A 17007-nucleotide genomic window follows, 5' to 3' on the forward strand; every position below is an offset into this window, starting at 1 on the left:
CCATATCCAGCCCATCCCCTGTTGGAAAAACGCTCTGGGGGAAACGGTGACACCCCCCCCCGCACCTCTGAGCGTCTCCTGGTAGACACGTCTCTGGAATGGCATGTCCCTTCATCTCCAGAGTGCCTCTCCGCGACACTTTTCATCTGAAAAGTGCACACAAGTCTTCTAGCATCACACAGCAAGAAGAAAGAAAAATCTGTAGATCTAAACTACATTTTATTTAGATTCTATACAGACGATCCATAATCACGTCTGTGTTCTCCAAGCTCTGGCAGACAACCAACTGTTGCATGCTGCAAAAGTGAAAGTACAGTTACAATAACACGCTCAGACGGAAGAAATTAGACAGTCTTCCATTCCCACACTCTTCTCACACATCTCATGTGGTTTATATTAATCACACCAGCAGCATCGGGTGCATAAAAATCCTAACATCTCCACCTCCATGCACCAGTCTCACATCTCAGCTGCCTCTTCCTAGTTCAGATGGAACAGAAAGATGGAGCTAGATGTCATTGCGTGAGGGTGCCATAATGTTATCACACTTGAGTGCAGTGCAGAAGAACAACCAGTAAGGTGCCTGTCACACTGATGGATCAGTGTCTGATAGTACAATTTTATACCTGTCTACTCAACCCAATTAAATCAATTTACATTTACTGCCTGGTATTTGTGCATAGAAGGCTGAAGTCACAATGCTAAATTGTGAAATAATTACTACTACTACCACTACTACAATTTGTTACCTACAATAGTCATTTTTTTGTTTTATTTTTTACAAAAAGGAAGCAAAAGCGACTTAAAAAACACTACAAAGATTACCGCCTGTATGAAACCAAAACAGAATGAGAATGTTACAGCGCATCTGTACATGTAAAAGGCAGATCTAAGGCATCCTACCCATGGGAAAGATATAAATTGTTTACGTAAATGAAAGTACTCTGGGAAATTTTCATTTGGGATGGGCTTGAATCGGCAAGGGTTGAAGGCTGAGAAACTTAATTATTATTTTAAAACAAATTTCACTACAGCATATTTGTCAGCAGTGGTGCTATGTGTTGCCTGTTGCTGCTGAGCAACAGCCAAAATGAAGGAGCACTTCACGCCTTTATGAATAGGCATTACTTAGCAGCCTGTGAAGCTGGTGCAGCTTCTCAGGCTGCTAATGTTGCTATTGAATGGCAAGGCCCTCCTGGCCATAGCTGACATTCCCAAGCTGCACCCTGGTGAGGGCATGGAGCTGCCTCTCCCTTGGTTTTTCCACTTGTCAGCAATAGTGGCATCACACTACAATTATCCCCACCAAACAAGCCTCCACTGTTTTATAGGATGCTTCCTTATTCTTTATGCAATTCAGGCTCAGTTTGTGAACTTCATTTCCCTTCCTATAGCAAAAGTAGTCCCCCCCCTCCCCCCTTTTTCCTTTGTTGAAAAATGCGTTTCTCTCAAGTTGATGCTAATACTGACTTTAAAGTAATTTTATGACACTAGCACATTGTAGAATGCTTTTAACCTCATTCTAAAACAGCAAAAGGTTTTTATGACCCAGAATTGCAGGTGGTCGGAAATTACACATTACATAACTTTAATTATGAGAAATTCAAATCAGCTTTCCTTTGATTAAGAGATTACATGCTACCATGTGCACTTCACAGTGCTCCTGAACATCTGACTGCAATATCTCTATGCTGTTTGGATTTATTTTGTACAGTTCTTCTGAAGTTGGTGTATATACTGCAAAATTGTGTTGTTAATTTTTGTGATTTGTTACATTTTAAAGGTCAGATTTGGAAACACTTTCAAATTGGTATATATTTTTTATAAATTGTTATTTAATGCTGAGCTCAGAGCACATTGCAGACAAAAGCATATCATGCAATCAGAAGATTGAAAATTAATTTATTGAAAGGTACTCGGAGAAAAGCCTTCACATTACTAAGGGGATGAGGGATTGATTTAGAAGAGGTTGAAAGCTAACAGCATGTAGATGCGGAAGGGATAAAAAGATGTAATGGTTTCAATTTATTTGAAAGCCATAAACCTCTAGTCCAGTCCTTACCCAATCAAACAAAATAGGAAAGATTAGATTATCTCTTTACATGTGTGAGATGACACAATAACTGGAATTTTTATGCCCTGGAAAGGCATCCCTAGTTGCTTATACAGTATTTAGGTGCCATGTCATCTTGTTTGTCCTAGGTGGCAGCGAAAAACCCTTGTTCTTTCACTGGTCTTCTGTTTATTACCAATGTTTTGCATTTCATTTCTAAACCCCATCTCTTATATTGATTATTGCTGTTGATTGATACTGTATTTTTTATTATAGTTAAGCTGCAACACCACTTACCTGGGGCTGAACCCCACTGAATTCAGTAGGGTTTTCTTCTGAGTAGACATGTTTAGGATTGCATTGTTACACATTTTCTGACCCACCTTGAATGCTATTCTGGGCAGATTGCCAGGATAGAAATATTTTAATAAAGAAGTAAATAACTGCTTTGCCCATAAGGTATACTTTAAGAAAACTTCAGACATACTTATGCAAATAAAGCTGAGATAGAGAATGAAATCAAGAAGACATCAAAGGAGGAAATGCAGTAATGGGAGACTTCAGTTTGGATGTTCTGGTCACCATGATTCATGCAACACAGACTACACTATTGGACTACTGTAACATCTTCTATGTTGAGCTTACCTTGAGACTCTTGGATTTTATATACTACTGGTATACACATGTGCCACACATGTGCCAAGGATACACATGTGCCATGAATGTTATAGGGACTTAATTCAAGTGGATTTTAATTCTGAAAAGTTAGTTTTCAATTGATTTTGAGACCTAGAAGCTTAGTTTTTGATTGAACTGTTTTAGAGAGTTACTGGTATGAAGAGCTAAATGTGTCAGGTTTTAGTGTCAGGATACATTGTGTCTTTAGGCTTGATAATCTGTATTCTAAAGTTTAGAATATTTTTGCATGTTTGTGTTTTATGTGTTTCAACTAAATTTTACTGTCCTAGTGTGACATTAAATAACTTCCTACACAGGCTAGTTTTCCATGCTTCTAGCTGGGCACTGCAGCATCCAATTGGCAGTATGTCATTGTCTTTCAACAATAAAATAAAAAATACTAGCACCAGTCAGTATGATTAACAATACCAAGTCTACTGCAATGAATAGTCCCTGTATTTTTTAATGCAGGCTGACCACAGCTTTCCTGCATTGTTTGACGGATACTCAGATGTCTGAAAACAGATGGTAAACATGCTATCCAGGAGTTGTGATTGGCTGATGGTGTTCATGCTTGTTTTGAAGAATCTGTTTATGCTTGTTTTCAGGAATGTGAATGCCCTTCAGGTATTGTAGAAAAAATGTGGTCAACTAAATTCAAGGGCCCGCTGTTTGCTGCTGCAACATACAGCAGCCCTAAAGTAGATTTATGCTTCCAGCTAGTTAGAGAAGCAAAATTATATTTCAGTGAATGGAAAATGCAACACAGCTGAGGGTGCCCGGCATCATGCTTTACTAGAACAAATTTCTAACAATGTTATTGAAGAGAAAAGAATGAAATTGCTGGTTCATTTCGTAGCCAAAAGCAAAGCAATTATTATCACTTACTGAATTTGGAGGATGAATAAGGGTGGGGAAAGGGAGGCTTTTATGATCATATGTTGGATGGCAAAGTGTTTGCTATTCTCCTTGAGTTGCATAGCTCTTCTGGTTTAGCTCACTTCTGGTTATGCCTAAGGAATTCAGCGCTGTGATTTGAGAAGCAAAATGGCTCTTCTGGTAAATCGTGTCCTCCATCACGGAGAGCACGTGTTGCGGTGAGGTCACCCAAACTGCCCTGCTGTTGCTGGGGTGGGTACGATTGGATGGCCTCAACTCCCGATTGGTCACCCCTCGGTTGCTGGGGAAGGAATTTGGCTCAGGGAGCTTGTGATTGGCAGCCGAGGGGCTATTTATATCCCTGCACGTGTCGTTGAGCTTCCTCTTTTCACTGCTTGCACAGGATCACCCACCCTCCCTATATTTAGGGTGCTTATTGACCTTGCTATGCCTGTCATGGGGTTGTCTGCTTTAGAGCAGGGGCCTGGTAGGAATTTGCCATAGGCTGGTTGGCTGGTGCCTTTTGGGTTTTGCCTACTGCATAGCAAATTGTCACAACTTTGTAAGGTTGGCGGTTAGGCATCGGTTCAATTGGTTGGTGGAGGGGATGTGGTTGGCTGTGTCTCTCCCTCCAAGTTGCTGCTGCAAGGGTATTTCGTTAAAGGAATCCAGAGGCTCGCTTTGCTCTTGTCCGAGCCCCTGTCAAGGGGCTAGGGCCACGCCAGAGCTCCTGGGAGCATTTGGGGTGAGGTTAGAGACTGGTGTCCAGCTCAGACTTCCCCCAGATTGTTTTCCCTTACTGATGTCTGCCGGAGTCCAGGCATCAGTGCTGCCCTGCCAAGGTCAGGTGCAGCTAGTTGGGAACCAATGCCTAAGCAACCACTCACATGCAGTAATCAATAAAGTTGTGGCCAACATTATGCCAAAAACCTTAAACCATAATTCTGTGTCTATTGTGAATTATTTCAAGGGCGGTTTGGGAACCTTAACACACAACTGTTATCATATGTATTTGGGTATTAATTTATTTGTGTTTGTCATGACCAGGTTATTGGAACTTCAACTACCCAACACAGGCACAGGGGGCAAAGAATGCCCACACACTTATTCTACCTTTCACCAGCACTGAGCCAGCTGGGAACTAGAGAGCAGAGAATGCAATGGTTTCTCTGTCAATAAAGATGGGTTCTAATGCACCATACCACTTGTTCATTTTCATGTGTATGTATGCATTAGAAATAGCCATGGAATGCAATTGCCATGATTGGGGACAATGGATGCCCTTTTATTTGGAAAGGTAAGCAAACTGCAGGCTTCATCTTCATTTAATTTTTCAGAGGCCAAGTCTTTCAGAATGCTATCATAAAAGATTGCTTAGGACATAGGGATTCAACATCAATTATACAGCAACAAATTTATCATTTGGAAATTCTGTCTGTGTGGATTTGAAAGAGCAAGTTAGTCTATATAGAGGATGTAAGGGGGCCAAAGGCAAGGTACAAATATTAGACATAAAAATAAAGCAGTAGAGTGAGTGTTGTTTTGATAAATGCTGATAGAAATAAGTACTTTAGCATAATTGCTCTTGACTATAGCTATGTTAGGAACAAATAATTCATTTTGAATACAATACTCCATTGTTCCTTCTGATCCATTAGTAAAGAAAAAAATTCCATAGCAAGCATGGAAATTGCTATAATTATTTTAATGGGTATTACTGGATATCTTAAGAAGATAGGTGAACAGAAAAAGTTAAAATAAGGTATCCCTTGAAATCTATCTGAAAGGTATTATAGAGTTATCAATTTATTTTTTGTTGCTATTCCTAGGGTTTGGGATGAGCAAGTAGTTTAAAAACAATAAAAAAAACTCCCCAACAAAGTAAAATATCCAACTATTATACTGTATATAACGGGTGGCACTGTGGTCTAAACCACAGAGCCTCTTGGGCTTGCTGATCAGAAGGTTGCCGGTTTGAATCCCCACGATGGGGTGAGCTCCTGTTGCTCTGTCTCAGCTCCTGGCAACCTAGCAGTTTGAAAGCATGCCAGTGCAAGTAAATAGGTACCACTGCGGCAGGAAGGTAAATGGTGTTTCCATGTGCTCTGGTTTCAGTCACAGTGTTCCATTGTGCTAGAAGCAGTTTAGTCATGCTGCCCACATGACCTGGAAAGCTGTCTGTGGACAAACACCGGCTCCCTCGGCCTGAAAGCAAGATGAGCGCCGCAATCCCATAGTCGCCTTTGACTGGACTTAACCCTCCAGGGGTCCTTTACCTTTAAAAAAAATTTAATTAAAGCTAAAATAAACTTAGCATGTCTTAAAAGCCAGCCCAAACAGAAATGTATTAAAACATTTCATGGAACTACACAAGATTGGACTTGAATAAACTTATAAGGGAATTCCACAAAGACCATCTTTCAATGTGTCCTTACTGTTTATGTTCAGTATGCGTATAGGTATTTGGAGTGTGCATGTTTTGCTTGCATTTTTTTATTCTTATATCTTATCAAAAATAAAGGTGAGAATATGTAGCTAATTCAAGGCTTTCAAGGAAGAAGCAATAGAGAAATGTATTAAAGGGTCTCTGCCTTTGAGTATGATGGACAGCAGACACATCTAATTGTGTCACTGCAGAATCTGTAACTGTGATACTAACTGAAGCTACTTCAGTTCTGAATACTGTAAAAGTGTTTTGGAGAAGAGGAGCTAAACATTTTTCTGTGAAAGGCCTTAGGAAAATGAGATTAGATTGGCCAATGCATTTCCATATAAACCTAATAAGGTTCATAGCTCTGGAGATCAATATGACTTGTGGTTTTATAATTATTTAATTGAATTGTTGCCTTGGAGAAGTAGAGCTTATGACACCTGCATGCTAACCTTCCTCTAAGGAGCTGAAGGCAACTAATGTGAGCTTTTGCCATTATATCCTCACAACAATCATGCAAGGTAAATTTGGCTAAGGGATGGTAACTCAGGCTCAGCAGGAATTTCAGCCTAGGTGCTTGTGGTCCAAATTTCTATCAGTGGCTCCTCTTGAGTTCCCCAGACTATTGCATAGCAATACCTTAGAGTTCCTGACATATAGAAGCAAAATAAATAATTCAATAAGAACAGGGAAAACCAACAACTGGTGTTTCAGTATGGTTACAAGCATCAAGCATACTAGATGTTCAAAGAGTATGTTAGAAATATATGAAACCTAATACAGCCACTTTATTTCCATGGATTTTTTGGTGTTGCCTCCTCATACTCTGATAAGATAATTCCTTCCAGTAGCACCTGAGAGACCAACGAATTTTGTTATTGGTATGAGCTTTCGTGTCCATGCACACTGCTTCACGAAGTGCACACGAAAGCTCATACCAATAACAAACTTAGTTGGTCTCTAAGGTGCTACTGGAAGGAATTTTTAAATTTTGTTTCAACTATGGCAGACCAACACGGCTACCTACCTGTAATGAGATAAGAATCCAATGTCTCTATTCAGACAAGGTCTCTCCATGGTTTTAAGTTTGGTAATAAGTTGCAATTCAGCAACTTCTCTTTCCTGTCTATTTCTTAATTTTTTTTTGTAATAAGACAGCTACTTTGAGATCTTGTATAGAATGTCCTGGGAGATTGAAGTGTTCTCCAACTGACAGAGAAACTATTGGATTCTTATCTCATTATACATGATAAAGCTATTTTTAGCCACCTCACCCCTTGCTTTTTCCTGTAAGACCAATTGCAGTCGTGAACAGTCGTCAACAGGTTTACCACAGCTATCAGCCAATCACCCATTCCCACCACCCTTCTGAGTAATACCCCTCCACACCCTCTCACTATATATATGGGTCTGGTGACTTCTGTTTCAGTATATCTGAAGAAGTGTGCATGCAGACGAAAGCTCATACCAATAACAAACTTAGTTATACGTAGTTATGGTTGAGTAGTTGTACTTGGGTCTGGCTTGCAGACTTCCTGTGGACATCTGGTGGCCACTGTGAGAACAGAGTGCTGGAATAGATGGTCCTTCGGCTTGTTCCAGCAGGGTACTTCTCATGTTCACTACTTGTGGATAAGATTGTGTATCAGAATACATATCCCATTGTGAGTACTGCAGTGGTGACAGACAACCATGCTTTGATACATCTTACAATGTGCACTCTGCTACTTTTCTCCAACTCTCCTAAGCTGCAAAAGTTTGTACATCCAGCTGCCAATATTTTCACCAGCAGAAAATAAACTAGATGAAATTGGATAAAAAGGAAAGTTTGAGGATAGTTGCCTGTATCAATGGAAAACCACTTGTTGTGGTTGTTAATCCTCTGCCCTTCACCCCAAGGCCCCAGGGTTGGTTATATCAATTAAAACACAATATTACAAACAGTTCAAAACAATTTATAGTCACATAATAAGGTGGGTCTTAAGAATATACATATCAAATGTCAGAAGCCAACATATGCCAAAAGCCATATAACGAACATGCCAGATGTTAGTCATTGGACCTAGTGAGTTATTATTATTCTCATCATTAATTTCATTTCTATACTGATTTATATTTTTAAGGAAAAAAACCTAAAATCTCAACCCACATTAAAGCATCAAATAAAACAATCCAGAATAAAACATTACTGAAGACAGTAAAAGTATATATTAAAAATAACATAATTAACAGGAAACTAAAATATTACCTTCAAGATTTCAAAATAAGGCATTACAAAGGAGGTCAACTACAGAATCTACATTTAATGCAGCAAAGTTGACTAAAAAAGGGAAGTAAAATATAAAATGCACATTTAAAACATTGTAATTAGCAAGAGAATAAAGTATTATTGTAAGCATAGAACATAGCTGCTGGTGTTGCTCCCAGTTCTGCCAATGGTGGTTAATGGTGGGCAGCGGCTATGGAAGCTCAGGCTTGATGACCTGAGTCTCCATTGGGTTTGACAAAGCTAACTTCTCTGTAAGGAGACTGCTGTTGAGAGCAGCCTCAGGGCATTTCCTCAGCCAATGGTCTGTTACTAAAACCAGACTCTTATTCAGGTATGTTACCAGTTCACTAAGATTGCTTCTGAAGCTCTTATTCTGGGCTTTGGGTGCCGTTGCAGCTGCAGGGCAGATGGTGTCACTTTGGCTTAAGTTCTGCTCCTTCTTCTTCTCCCCCACTGTCTGCTTCAATGATCTGAGGCTTGCCATGTTTTTAGGAGGGACCAGCGGCAGTGGGGGCAGGAAAGGGCAAGTGGGTGATGCTTGTGGCAAAGGATTTGGGAAAGCAGGAAGGGCAGCCGAAGTGAGAAGCAACTGCACCCCTTGTTGATGTAGAATGTATGAGTCAGAGTGAGATTCTGCCATAAGGCAGAAACTGCTCTTCTTAAATACCCTGTTCTAAGGTTTTTATATTGTTTACACACTCTGTTTACTAAACAGCATTATCATATATGCAAATTCTAAATGTGTTTGAAAAATAATTTGTTTCAGACTGTCAGATGCCTTATGAATATATTATCAAGTATCCTAGTTTAAGTAAAAGTGGCATGTTTTCCATTAATGCATTTATCAAAATTCTGCAGCTATTCACTCTGGTTTAAGAAAATCTCCTTTCTGTTGAGAATGTGAAGTGTATATTTATTTCTTGATATTTTTTAAATAGCTGAATTCCAACAAATGTTAATTACTTGATTTTGTATATCTCTGTCTATTGCTAAGAGCCTTTTAAAGAAAGAGGTGCTCATACATAAATATTGAATAAGCAAGGAGCTTCAACTTCAGATTTGACTTAACGTGCCGCACATATGAAATTCAGCCTCCTGCTTCCTTGTTCTGCTGAACTGGACTACACTTGCTTCACCTCCACAGTTTATTCTTTTTAATTTTTCTGATAACAGAAATCTTTCTTATCCATAAGACTAATGTGAGATTTCCCCCCACCTCCAGTCTCTCTTAATCTTTGCCGCACCACTTCTTCCCTTATGCCTGCTCTGTCTTCTTTCCTTTAAAAGCCCTGCCCCTTTGCTTCTATAATTCTTGGTGGTTGTTTTAGCTCAATTTCTAAGCATGCTATTTTCCCAGACCCTGGGACTCTGTCTTACATCCTGCCAATAATATGTCATTTCTGGGCTTTGTGTAAGATTTCTCTCTCTCAGTCAAGTGGATATTTTAATTTTCTCACGGAAATTGCATTTTGAGGCAGTACTGAGGTACTAGACGTACAGATGTTTCCCAGTGCCTGAAATAAAGCTCCTATGCAGCCTTATAGCTAGAGCAGAACTTCCACCTGTCCATTGCAAGAAGAGGTCCTCTAACTGTCAGAGCAGCCAGTTTTCTTTTCTTTCCTGTGCAATTTGTCATTGTGACAGATCATTATGGGAAGTCTTTCCTTATTGGTGTACCCCCATTTTGTAAGGGTTCCCCAGAAAAGTACTATATTGGTTTGGTTGAAATGACTGAAAACCCCTAAACTGTTCAGCAAGTTGGGTGAAGATGTTCTAAGCCTTACTGACATATATCTTCCCTCAAGCCTAGCTCTGGGGGGCGGGGGGGGGGAAAGAATGAAATTTAGATTTACTTTCCCAAAGTTACAAAACCTAAAGAAGCTTGGGAAGGATCTTTAGAACGTGGTCAATAGCTTAATGACTATACGGTCTTAGTGCATGGGGAATATTTTAATGACAAATTCCGGAGAAATGTCCTTTCTGACCAAAGAACTCAAATGTCAAAGTATATCCAAAGTTTCTTTAGGAAAAGAAAGAATCATGCACATGGACTTCAATATAACAAAAGAGAGATAATCTTACTTAACTATTTACCTTTAACCTCTTTGAGCAGAGTCTTGGATTTCAGAGTATGTGTACAGTTCCTTTCAGAAAAGAGGTATAAGACCTTGCAGAGCATCTTTGGTTACCTGACTTGGGTGGGTCTTAGGAGACAAAGGGACCAGGGCAGGGGTGGGGTGGGAAACCACTAACCTGCAGGCCATCCTTCGCCCATCAGTGATTCAGATTTTCCTCAAAGCATGCTCACCTTCCCAACACCTGTGACATCTGGTGTGGGGCAGGTAAAGACAAAGCTGTCAATCCGTAATCAGGAACCTTAAACTGTGCTCCCAATTGTTCACTGGCAAGGGAAAATCAGGCTTTGGCTGTACTATCAGGTGATGAGTGGTAGACCTGAAGCCTCAGGTGATTTAAAGCCCCGTGCAGCCAATTATTGGCAGCCAATAAGGTAGAGAATTGTGAAGATGATGGCCACAGTCAGTAATCAGGAAGGCCATCCCAGATACAGCAAATGATACTGAGGTGATGTCACAGTCAAGGAGTCTGAAAGGGAAATGGGAAGCATCCGTGATTGGGAAGTAGAGACCATGGTTTAGCTGTGAAAGCACAGTGCTCTGCTTATTGAAGTGCTGCCTGGGCAACCGAGAATTTCAGATTCTTAGAAGGGCATTAGGTGATAACTGGCAAGAAGGAAGAAGCCTTCGGCTGAAGCACCTAGTACTTCAAGTGACTTAGCTGCTGCTGGAACTGAAAGGTGTTGTTTTTGGTACCTGCAGTGTTCAACACTCATTGCCTTCTGTAATGGCCCTTTTTATTGATATCTGACAAGATGAAAGAAATTAACAGACAGTATGAGCTTCCCAATAGATCAGTGGAGCTATGCCAGCATGCAACACTGAATACTGATGCTCCAGTATTGTCTTTCTATTTTTGTTAACATCTGCTTCCTTTTTTTATGGGAAGGTCAGGTTTGTGTGAGTGATAGCTATCAAATGATAAGCTGAACACTTGATAAGCATACTTTCATTGATGTGCTGATAAGGCTGTCTGTGACAGCAGAGACATGATAGCCATTTCATTCAGTTATCCTGCGATAAACATGGTTGTCTGAATTGGCCTTATAGTATTTCAGATGCATGGGGAATATAGCTCTCTTTGGATGGCTGGTTTCCAGTTATTGTTGCAGTAAAGAACAAAATGTCAAGAGAATGAAAGCTGCCAGAATGCAAATATTAATGAAGTACCTCCACATCAGATGAATGCCGTCATCTACTATGCCATACTAAGCTATGTACTATGATGCAGTGATTCTCCCTGAAAAGCTTTAGCCCCAGTGACTCCTTGTCATTACAGCAAACTAGCTTATGCAGATGGAAGTTAGTGATATGTGAAGGATCATTATGCTGTGTCAAGTTTCATTTTAAAGACCATAAGTAGAACATTTTTTATAAGAAAAGCAAACTACATCACCATTGCAGGGAAAGACATAAATCATGTATTTTTATCACCTCAAAAGACCACCAGAAGACAAGCTCTAATATTTCAAATGCGACAAGCAATCTACTCCCATGAATCACAATTTGAGTTCCATTATAGCCAAAGTGATGTGTACCACATTGTGGTTTATGGATAGTGCTGTTACAATGTTGCAGTTGTTTTTTTTTTAAAAAAAAAACCCTGGGCGTTTAAACTTGTGTATTTTTACCGATAAATGAAATCGCAACCATTACTTTACATCCTTTGATCTGAACATATCTTAGCAAAATACTTTTACTAGCAGGAAGTCTTAGGGGAAAGGAAATGGTGTTTGTTTTAAAAGTTATACGTTTATTTATTTATTTATTTGGAAACCAATTCTATACAACCTAAAATCAACAATTAAATTACATTCACAAAATTTATTAAACACACACACCAAAAAACAGTGAGTCAGATTAATATATCAACATAGCTGGATCACCCCTCTTGGAAAGCCTGTTTAAAGAGCTCAGTTTCAAGCAAGCACCCAAATAGATGCCTGCCTCATGTTCATGGGAAGTGCGTTCCAGAGGGCTGGTGCCACCACACTTGAAGCCCTGATCTTGATACACAGAAGATGAACGTCGAGAGCTGATATTAACACCTGAGTTGGAAGAAGATGGTCTTTCAGATATTTGGGGCCTAAGTTGTTTAGGGCTTTAAACACTATTGTGAGTGCATTGAACTGGACTTGGAAAAGAACTAGCAACTAATGCAGCTGTTTTAAAGTGGGTTATATGATGAGGGACTTTGCAGGCATCATGGCACCCAGATGCTTGGTTGGTGAACCCCATTCCAAACCAGCCAATCTCTATATAAAGTGCACTGCAGTAATCCATTGTAGAGATTACCAGTGCTCAGCCTGTCGTAACTAAACTATCCCAAACCAGGAACCTTATACGTTAGTTGTCACCTCTGTTGAAGCAGGCATTCCTAGCCACTGAAGCCAGTGGGGCATTCAGTGACAGATAGGGATTCTTGAGCACATTCAACCCATACTAGCAACCCCATCCAACACATATAACTGACCTGTTTCTCAGACCTGGAAATGGTTCACCCAAAGAGCCAATGATAAAATACCATTGAAAGGGCATGATGATGATGAAGGAGAAGAATGTGTGAAGAACTGAAGCTGAAATTTTTAGATCCAAGCAGCAAATGGATTTAGACCACTGTTTTTGCACAACTGTTCCCATAACCCCTGACCACTGGTCCTGCTGGCTAGGGATGATGGGGGTTGTAGTCCAAAAACAGCTGGAGTCCCATGTTTGGGAAACGTTGATTTATACCATTGTATTCCATTTAGCCCAATACTTCCTTGCCAAGGTCAATGGAACTTGCATTATAGTAACCATGCTTCAGATTCTGCACAATTATTATTATTATTATTTTGCATCTGCAGCTCAGTGAAAGAATTGCTTCAGTAGCTTGTCACCGTTAGTACTAGCCATTCACTGTATTTGTCTGCATCTCATTCTGCCCCACAGTATGGTGGGGTTGTGCTACTCACGTGACCTCCTTCTGGCTGAGTCATTGCTGCATACCAGAATGGAAAGTGGGAGGTTGGTGCAGTGGCACCAGCAGAGCCAATTCGGTGCTCCTGCTTGTTTGTCTGCACTACACTGATGTAGCTGCCTTGCTCTTCTCCATCCCAGGATGCTTCAGTGGCTTGGATAGAATGGTGCTGTCTGATGCTAGCCTGGATTATGTCACCAAAATCCAGCGGGCAAAAAAAGCCTGTATATTGACAAAAGGCTACTTTTATGGACCACCATTTTTTACCTTTAAGCAGCCTGTAAATTTGCCTGTAGCTCTTCCTGTCCCATTCCTGTAGGGAGGAAAGCGTGGAACCTGAGATGGGAGTTAGCAACTGCAAGGAGCTAGAAGACAGTGTCATACATGCTCCCATGGCAGTGGACCTCGTTTGAAATCAGAGGTGTACATAATTAAAGGAAAACAATGCCACACAGAAACTATTCAAAGCTGTAGATTTTTACCCTTATTGCTATCAAAAGTTTAATGTAAACTTCACTAATATTTTTAATGAGTAATGGTATGTGAATATTTTATGAATAAAAATAAACTAAGAAACTCTCCCTTTTTTACTAAAAGAAAATGCTAATTAAATCTGTAACATTCAATGTTTTTTCAGCACTCCCCCCTTTTTACTGACATGACTCATGTCTTTCAAATTCATTGTTGAAGCTTCAGACAAACATGGAACCTTGTCAGGTTAATTTTTAGATGGATATCTTACTAGTTCTGACATACTTCCTATCTCTCTTCCTTTACATTTATAATTCAGTATTATACATGATTAAACAAACCTTTTCAAAGGAATGAAATAAAAGCCAGCATTGTTTTTTAAAAGATAGCAAGCAGAGGAGTGTGAGCCTGTACTTAAAGGCAAGTGGGCCTCGTATGGCTGCAGAGCACTATGGTTTGATAAAGAGAGTGACTCTTTTTCCTTGCCATTTGTCTTTCAGGCTTTGACAGTCCCCCCATTTTTCAAGGGGATTATCATTCAGAAATAGCAAAAGCAAGGGAACTTGATCGCTCAAGGTATTTGTATCCCATCTTTTGCCTTCAAGCCATCATTTCAGATTCAGTCCAGACCACTCACTGATCAAAAGTCCCTGTCAATTGACAGCTGCTTGGTGACCAGTGCAAAGTGATTTCGTTAGTTGCTCAAGCTTCCTACTTACTGTATTGATGTCTCTAGGATAGTAGTGCTCATGACAGCTGGTCTACTTGGCACTCAGCACACAAATACAGGATTGCATCAGCATGGAGGCAAAGCCCCTTTCATCATTTCTACTGACATGTAGTAGAACAAAGAACAATGAAGCTAGTTCTGTTGTCCTTGTTTTACCTATTCAGACTCACATGAACTCTGTCAGACTTTCAGGGATATCTGTATTCACTCCAACCAACTAGAAAAAGGTATGTAACAGGACACTATTTCCTTAACACCGATACTGGAATAATAAGAAATGTAAAACTGAAATGACTCATGCAAATGCAGTTTATGTACCAGGAAGATCAAGCACAGCTGGACAATAAACTCATTTTTAAAGCAAAAGCCATCTGCATCCCAAATATTGCCTTTAGGTAAATCCTAATGCAGGGGTTCTTAAGCTTCATCGCCACCTGTCCAAACCTGCCCCAAGTGTAACTGAAATAAAACGGAGGCAGATGGTGCACCTTGCACATAACAGTTTTGTCCCTGATGGGGTGAGCAGATCAAAGGAGAATAGTAGGAGCTGGTCTACCCACAATATGCTTTAAGGCACCTATGGGAAAGGGATCCAAGAGAAGAAGAAAAACACCTGTGAATAATAGAATTTTTCCCATAATTGTAACAATGCTCTGCATTTTTAGACTATATCATACCTACTCCCAACTTTGGCAACTTTATCTTCTTCAGTAATTTGAATGAGGTCACGTGTGCATATTATTAAGAAAAGGGAGACTTTGTATTCTGTTTGCTGCAAAACCTATTATATTTGGAATGAGACGTAGGGCTTATGACTGATAAGAGGGTTAAGTAAAATTCCCCTTGGATTTTTTTCTAGAGTCCTTCCGCTGATATAAGAATCAATCCAGACAACATTTTGTCTGATGAGGATTCTTAATGGTTGTCTCATATTTTGATGTAACTGTACTGTTACAGGCAGGCTGTTTTATTGTGTACCATAAAACTTTCTGGGATTTTGTATTGTCTGATGAATAATGGTGAATAGGTGAGTGCTTAATGGGGAGAGATGAGTATCTAGCATGTGAATCATGTGCATCCACCCAGATTGGAACTGGGACAGAAGCTCTTTGATAGTTTTGTCTGAATCTACTGTGTGTCAAAAGGAACTGAAGGAGGAAGCAGTTTGCAAGTTTTGAAGCTTGATTAGAGAGCTGGCTTGGGTTCTAGCTGCATTGTTTTGGTGTCTCTATTCTACCTACGCATATAACCAGGTGTATCAAGAAAGCGCCATCTGCCTTCATAAGTGTCTTGGGTCACAATGCTTTCACAGCTTGACTGGATGGATCTAGCAAGAGGCCACCTCTATGATACAGAAAGTAATCTCTCCTCTGACAGAATAGAGCTAGGGCCATAGTGAGAAAGGGTTTCCCCAGCACACTTGAGCTACATTTCCTCCAATCATGTTCTGAAAGGGATTATTCATTAAAAATGGAGAAGTAGTTTGCAGAAACATAAAAAGTACTAATTGTACTAACTCAGGTTATTACTCAGGCTACTTGTCCCCAAGGCTGTCCTCCAAAGTAGACCAACCTTATAAAAGGTGATGTTAAATATCAACTTCTTGAGGAATCAAGTTCACAGGCCTTTTATTGAAATCAGTGTGCTGAAAGAATACATGTCTAATTTGTAATTGACTAATTTAACCTTTCTCTTTAACGCTTCACAATTTTGGAATACTCCAATTGATGAGTAATTACTTTTAGGAGTGGTGGTCAGGAGGAATGCCCACAAAGTTAATGGCAGAATTGTAAATGTTCTGCTTTTTGTGGATATATGTTGGATATTTTTATATAGTTTTTTCATATTTCAGTGTTGTATTGCTGAAGATGTGCAACTGTGCAGCTGATTGCAATCTCATGGGGTGTTTTTCCCCCCTCAGATATTGATGAGTGTGCTGCTAAGATGCATTATTGTCATGCCAACACAGTGTGTGTTAACCTGCCTGGATCATATCGCTGTGATTGTGTCCCAGGATATATCCGCGTTGATGATTTCTCATGTACAGGTAAGCTCTTAATATGATCGCAGTAACACCATGAGACTTTATTAATATCTAATGGTGTTCATTTGGAAGCAATGAAATATTCTTCATGTTGTATGAAGGCAATAGATTTATTCCTTGAGGGAAAATACATCCTTGAAAGTTGAAGAAATGTCTTTTGAGGGGGGGAGTTTTCCTATATTTATAGAAAAAGGTAAGAATTTAAAATCCAATTGTTTAGACTTTTCTGTAGTGGTGACACCTCATTACATGGTTCTGCAGTATATACACAGGTTATTTCTCTTCTTCGTAAATGCTAAATTTACTGTCAGGGAAGATGGGGAAGAGAGTGCTTGGACTGAGTCAGTTTCTGCTGCTG

General features: G+C 39.8%; 1 protein-coding gene across 5 annotated transcripts in view; it reads left to right on the forward strand.

The window, feature by feature from the left end:
• Positions 1-17007, forward strand: part of NELL1 (neural EGFL like 1) — a 381897-nt gene that overhangs the window by 200249 nt on the left and 164641 nt on the right. For 4 of the 5 annotated variants that reach the window (XM_077929586.1, XM_077929598.1, XM_077929600.1 and 1 more), the window contains exon 13: positions 16527-16652. The exons of the other annotated variant lie outside the window; for it this stretch is intronic. In XM_077929586.1, the coding sequence (XP_077785712.1) occupies positions 16527-16652 (126 nt within the window). The remainder of the gene's footprint in view (positions 1-16526; positions 16653-17007) is intronic. 5 annotated transcript variants of the gene reach the window in all.

The sequence above is a fragment of the Podarcis muralis genome, chromosome 1 (genome assembly GCF_964188315.1).
Source record: "Podarcis muralis chromosome 1, rPodMur119.hap1.1, whole genome shotgun sequence".
NCBI classification, from domain to species: Eukaryota; Metazoa; Chordata; class Lepidosauria; order Squamata; family Lacertidae; genus Podarcis; species Podarcis muralis.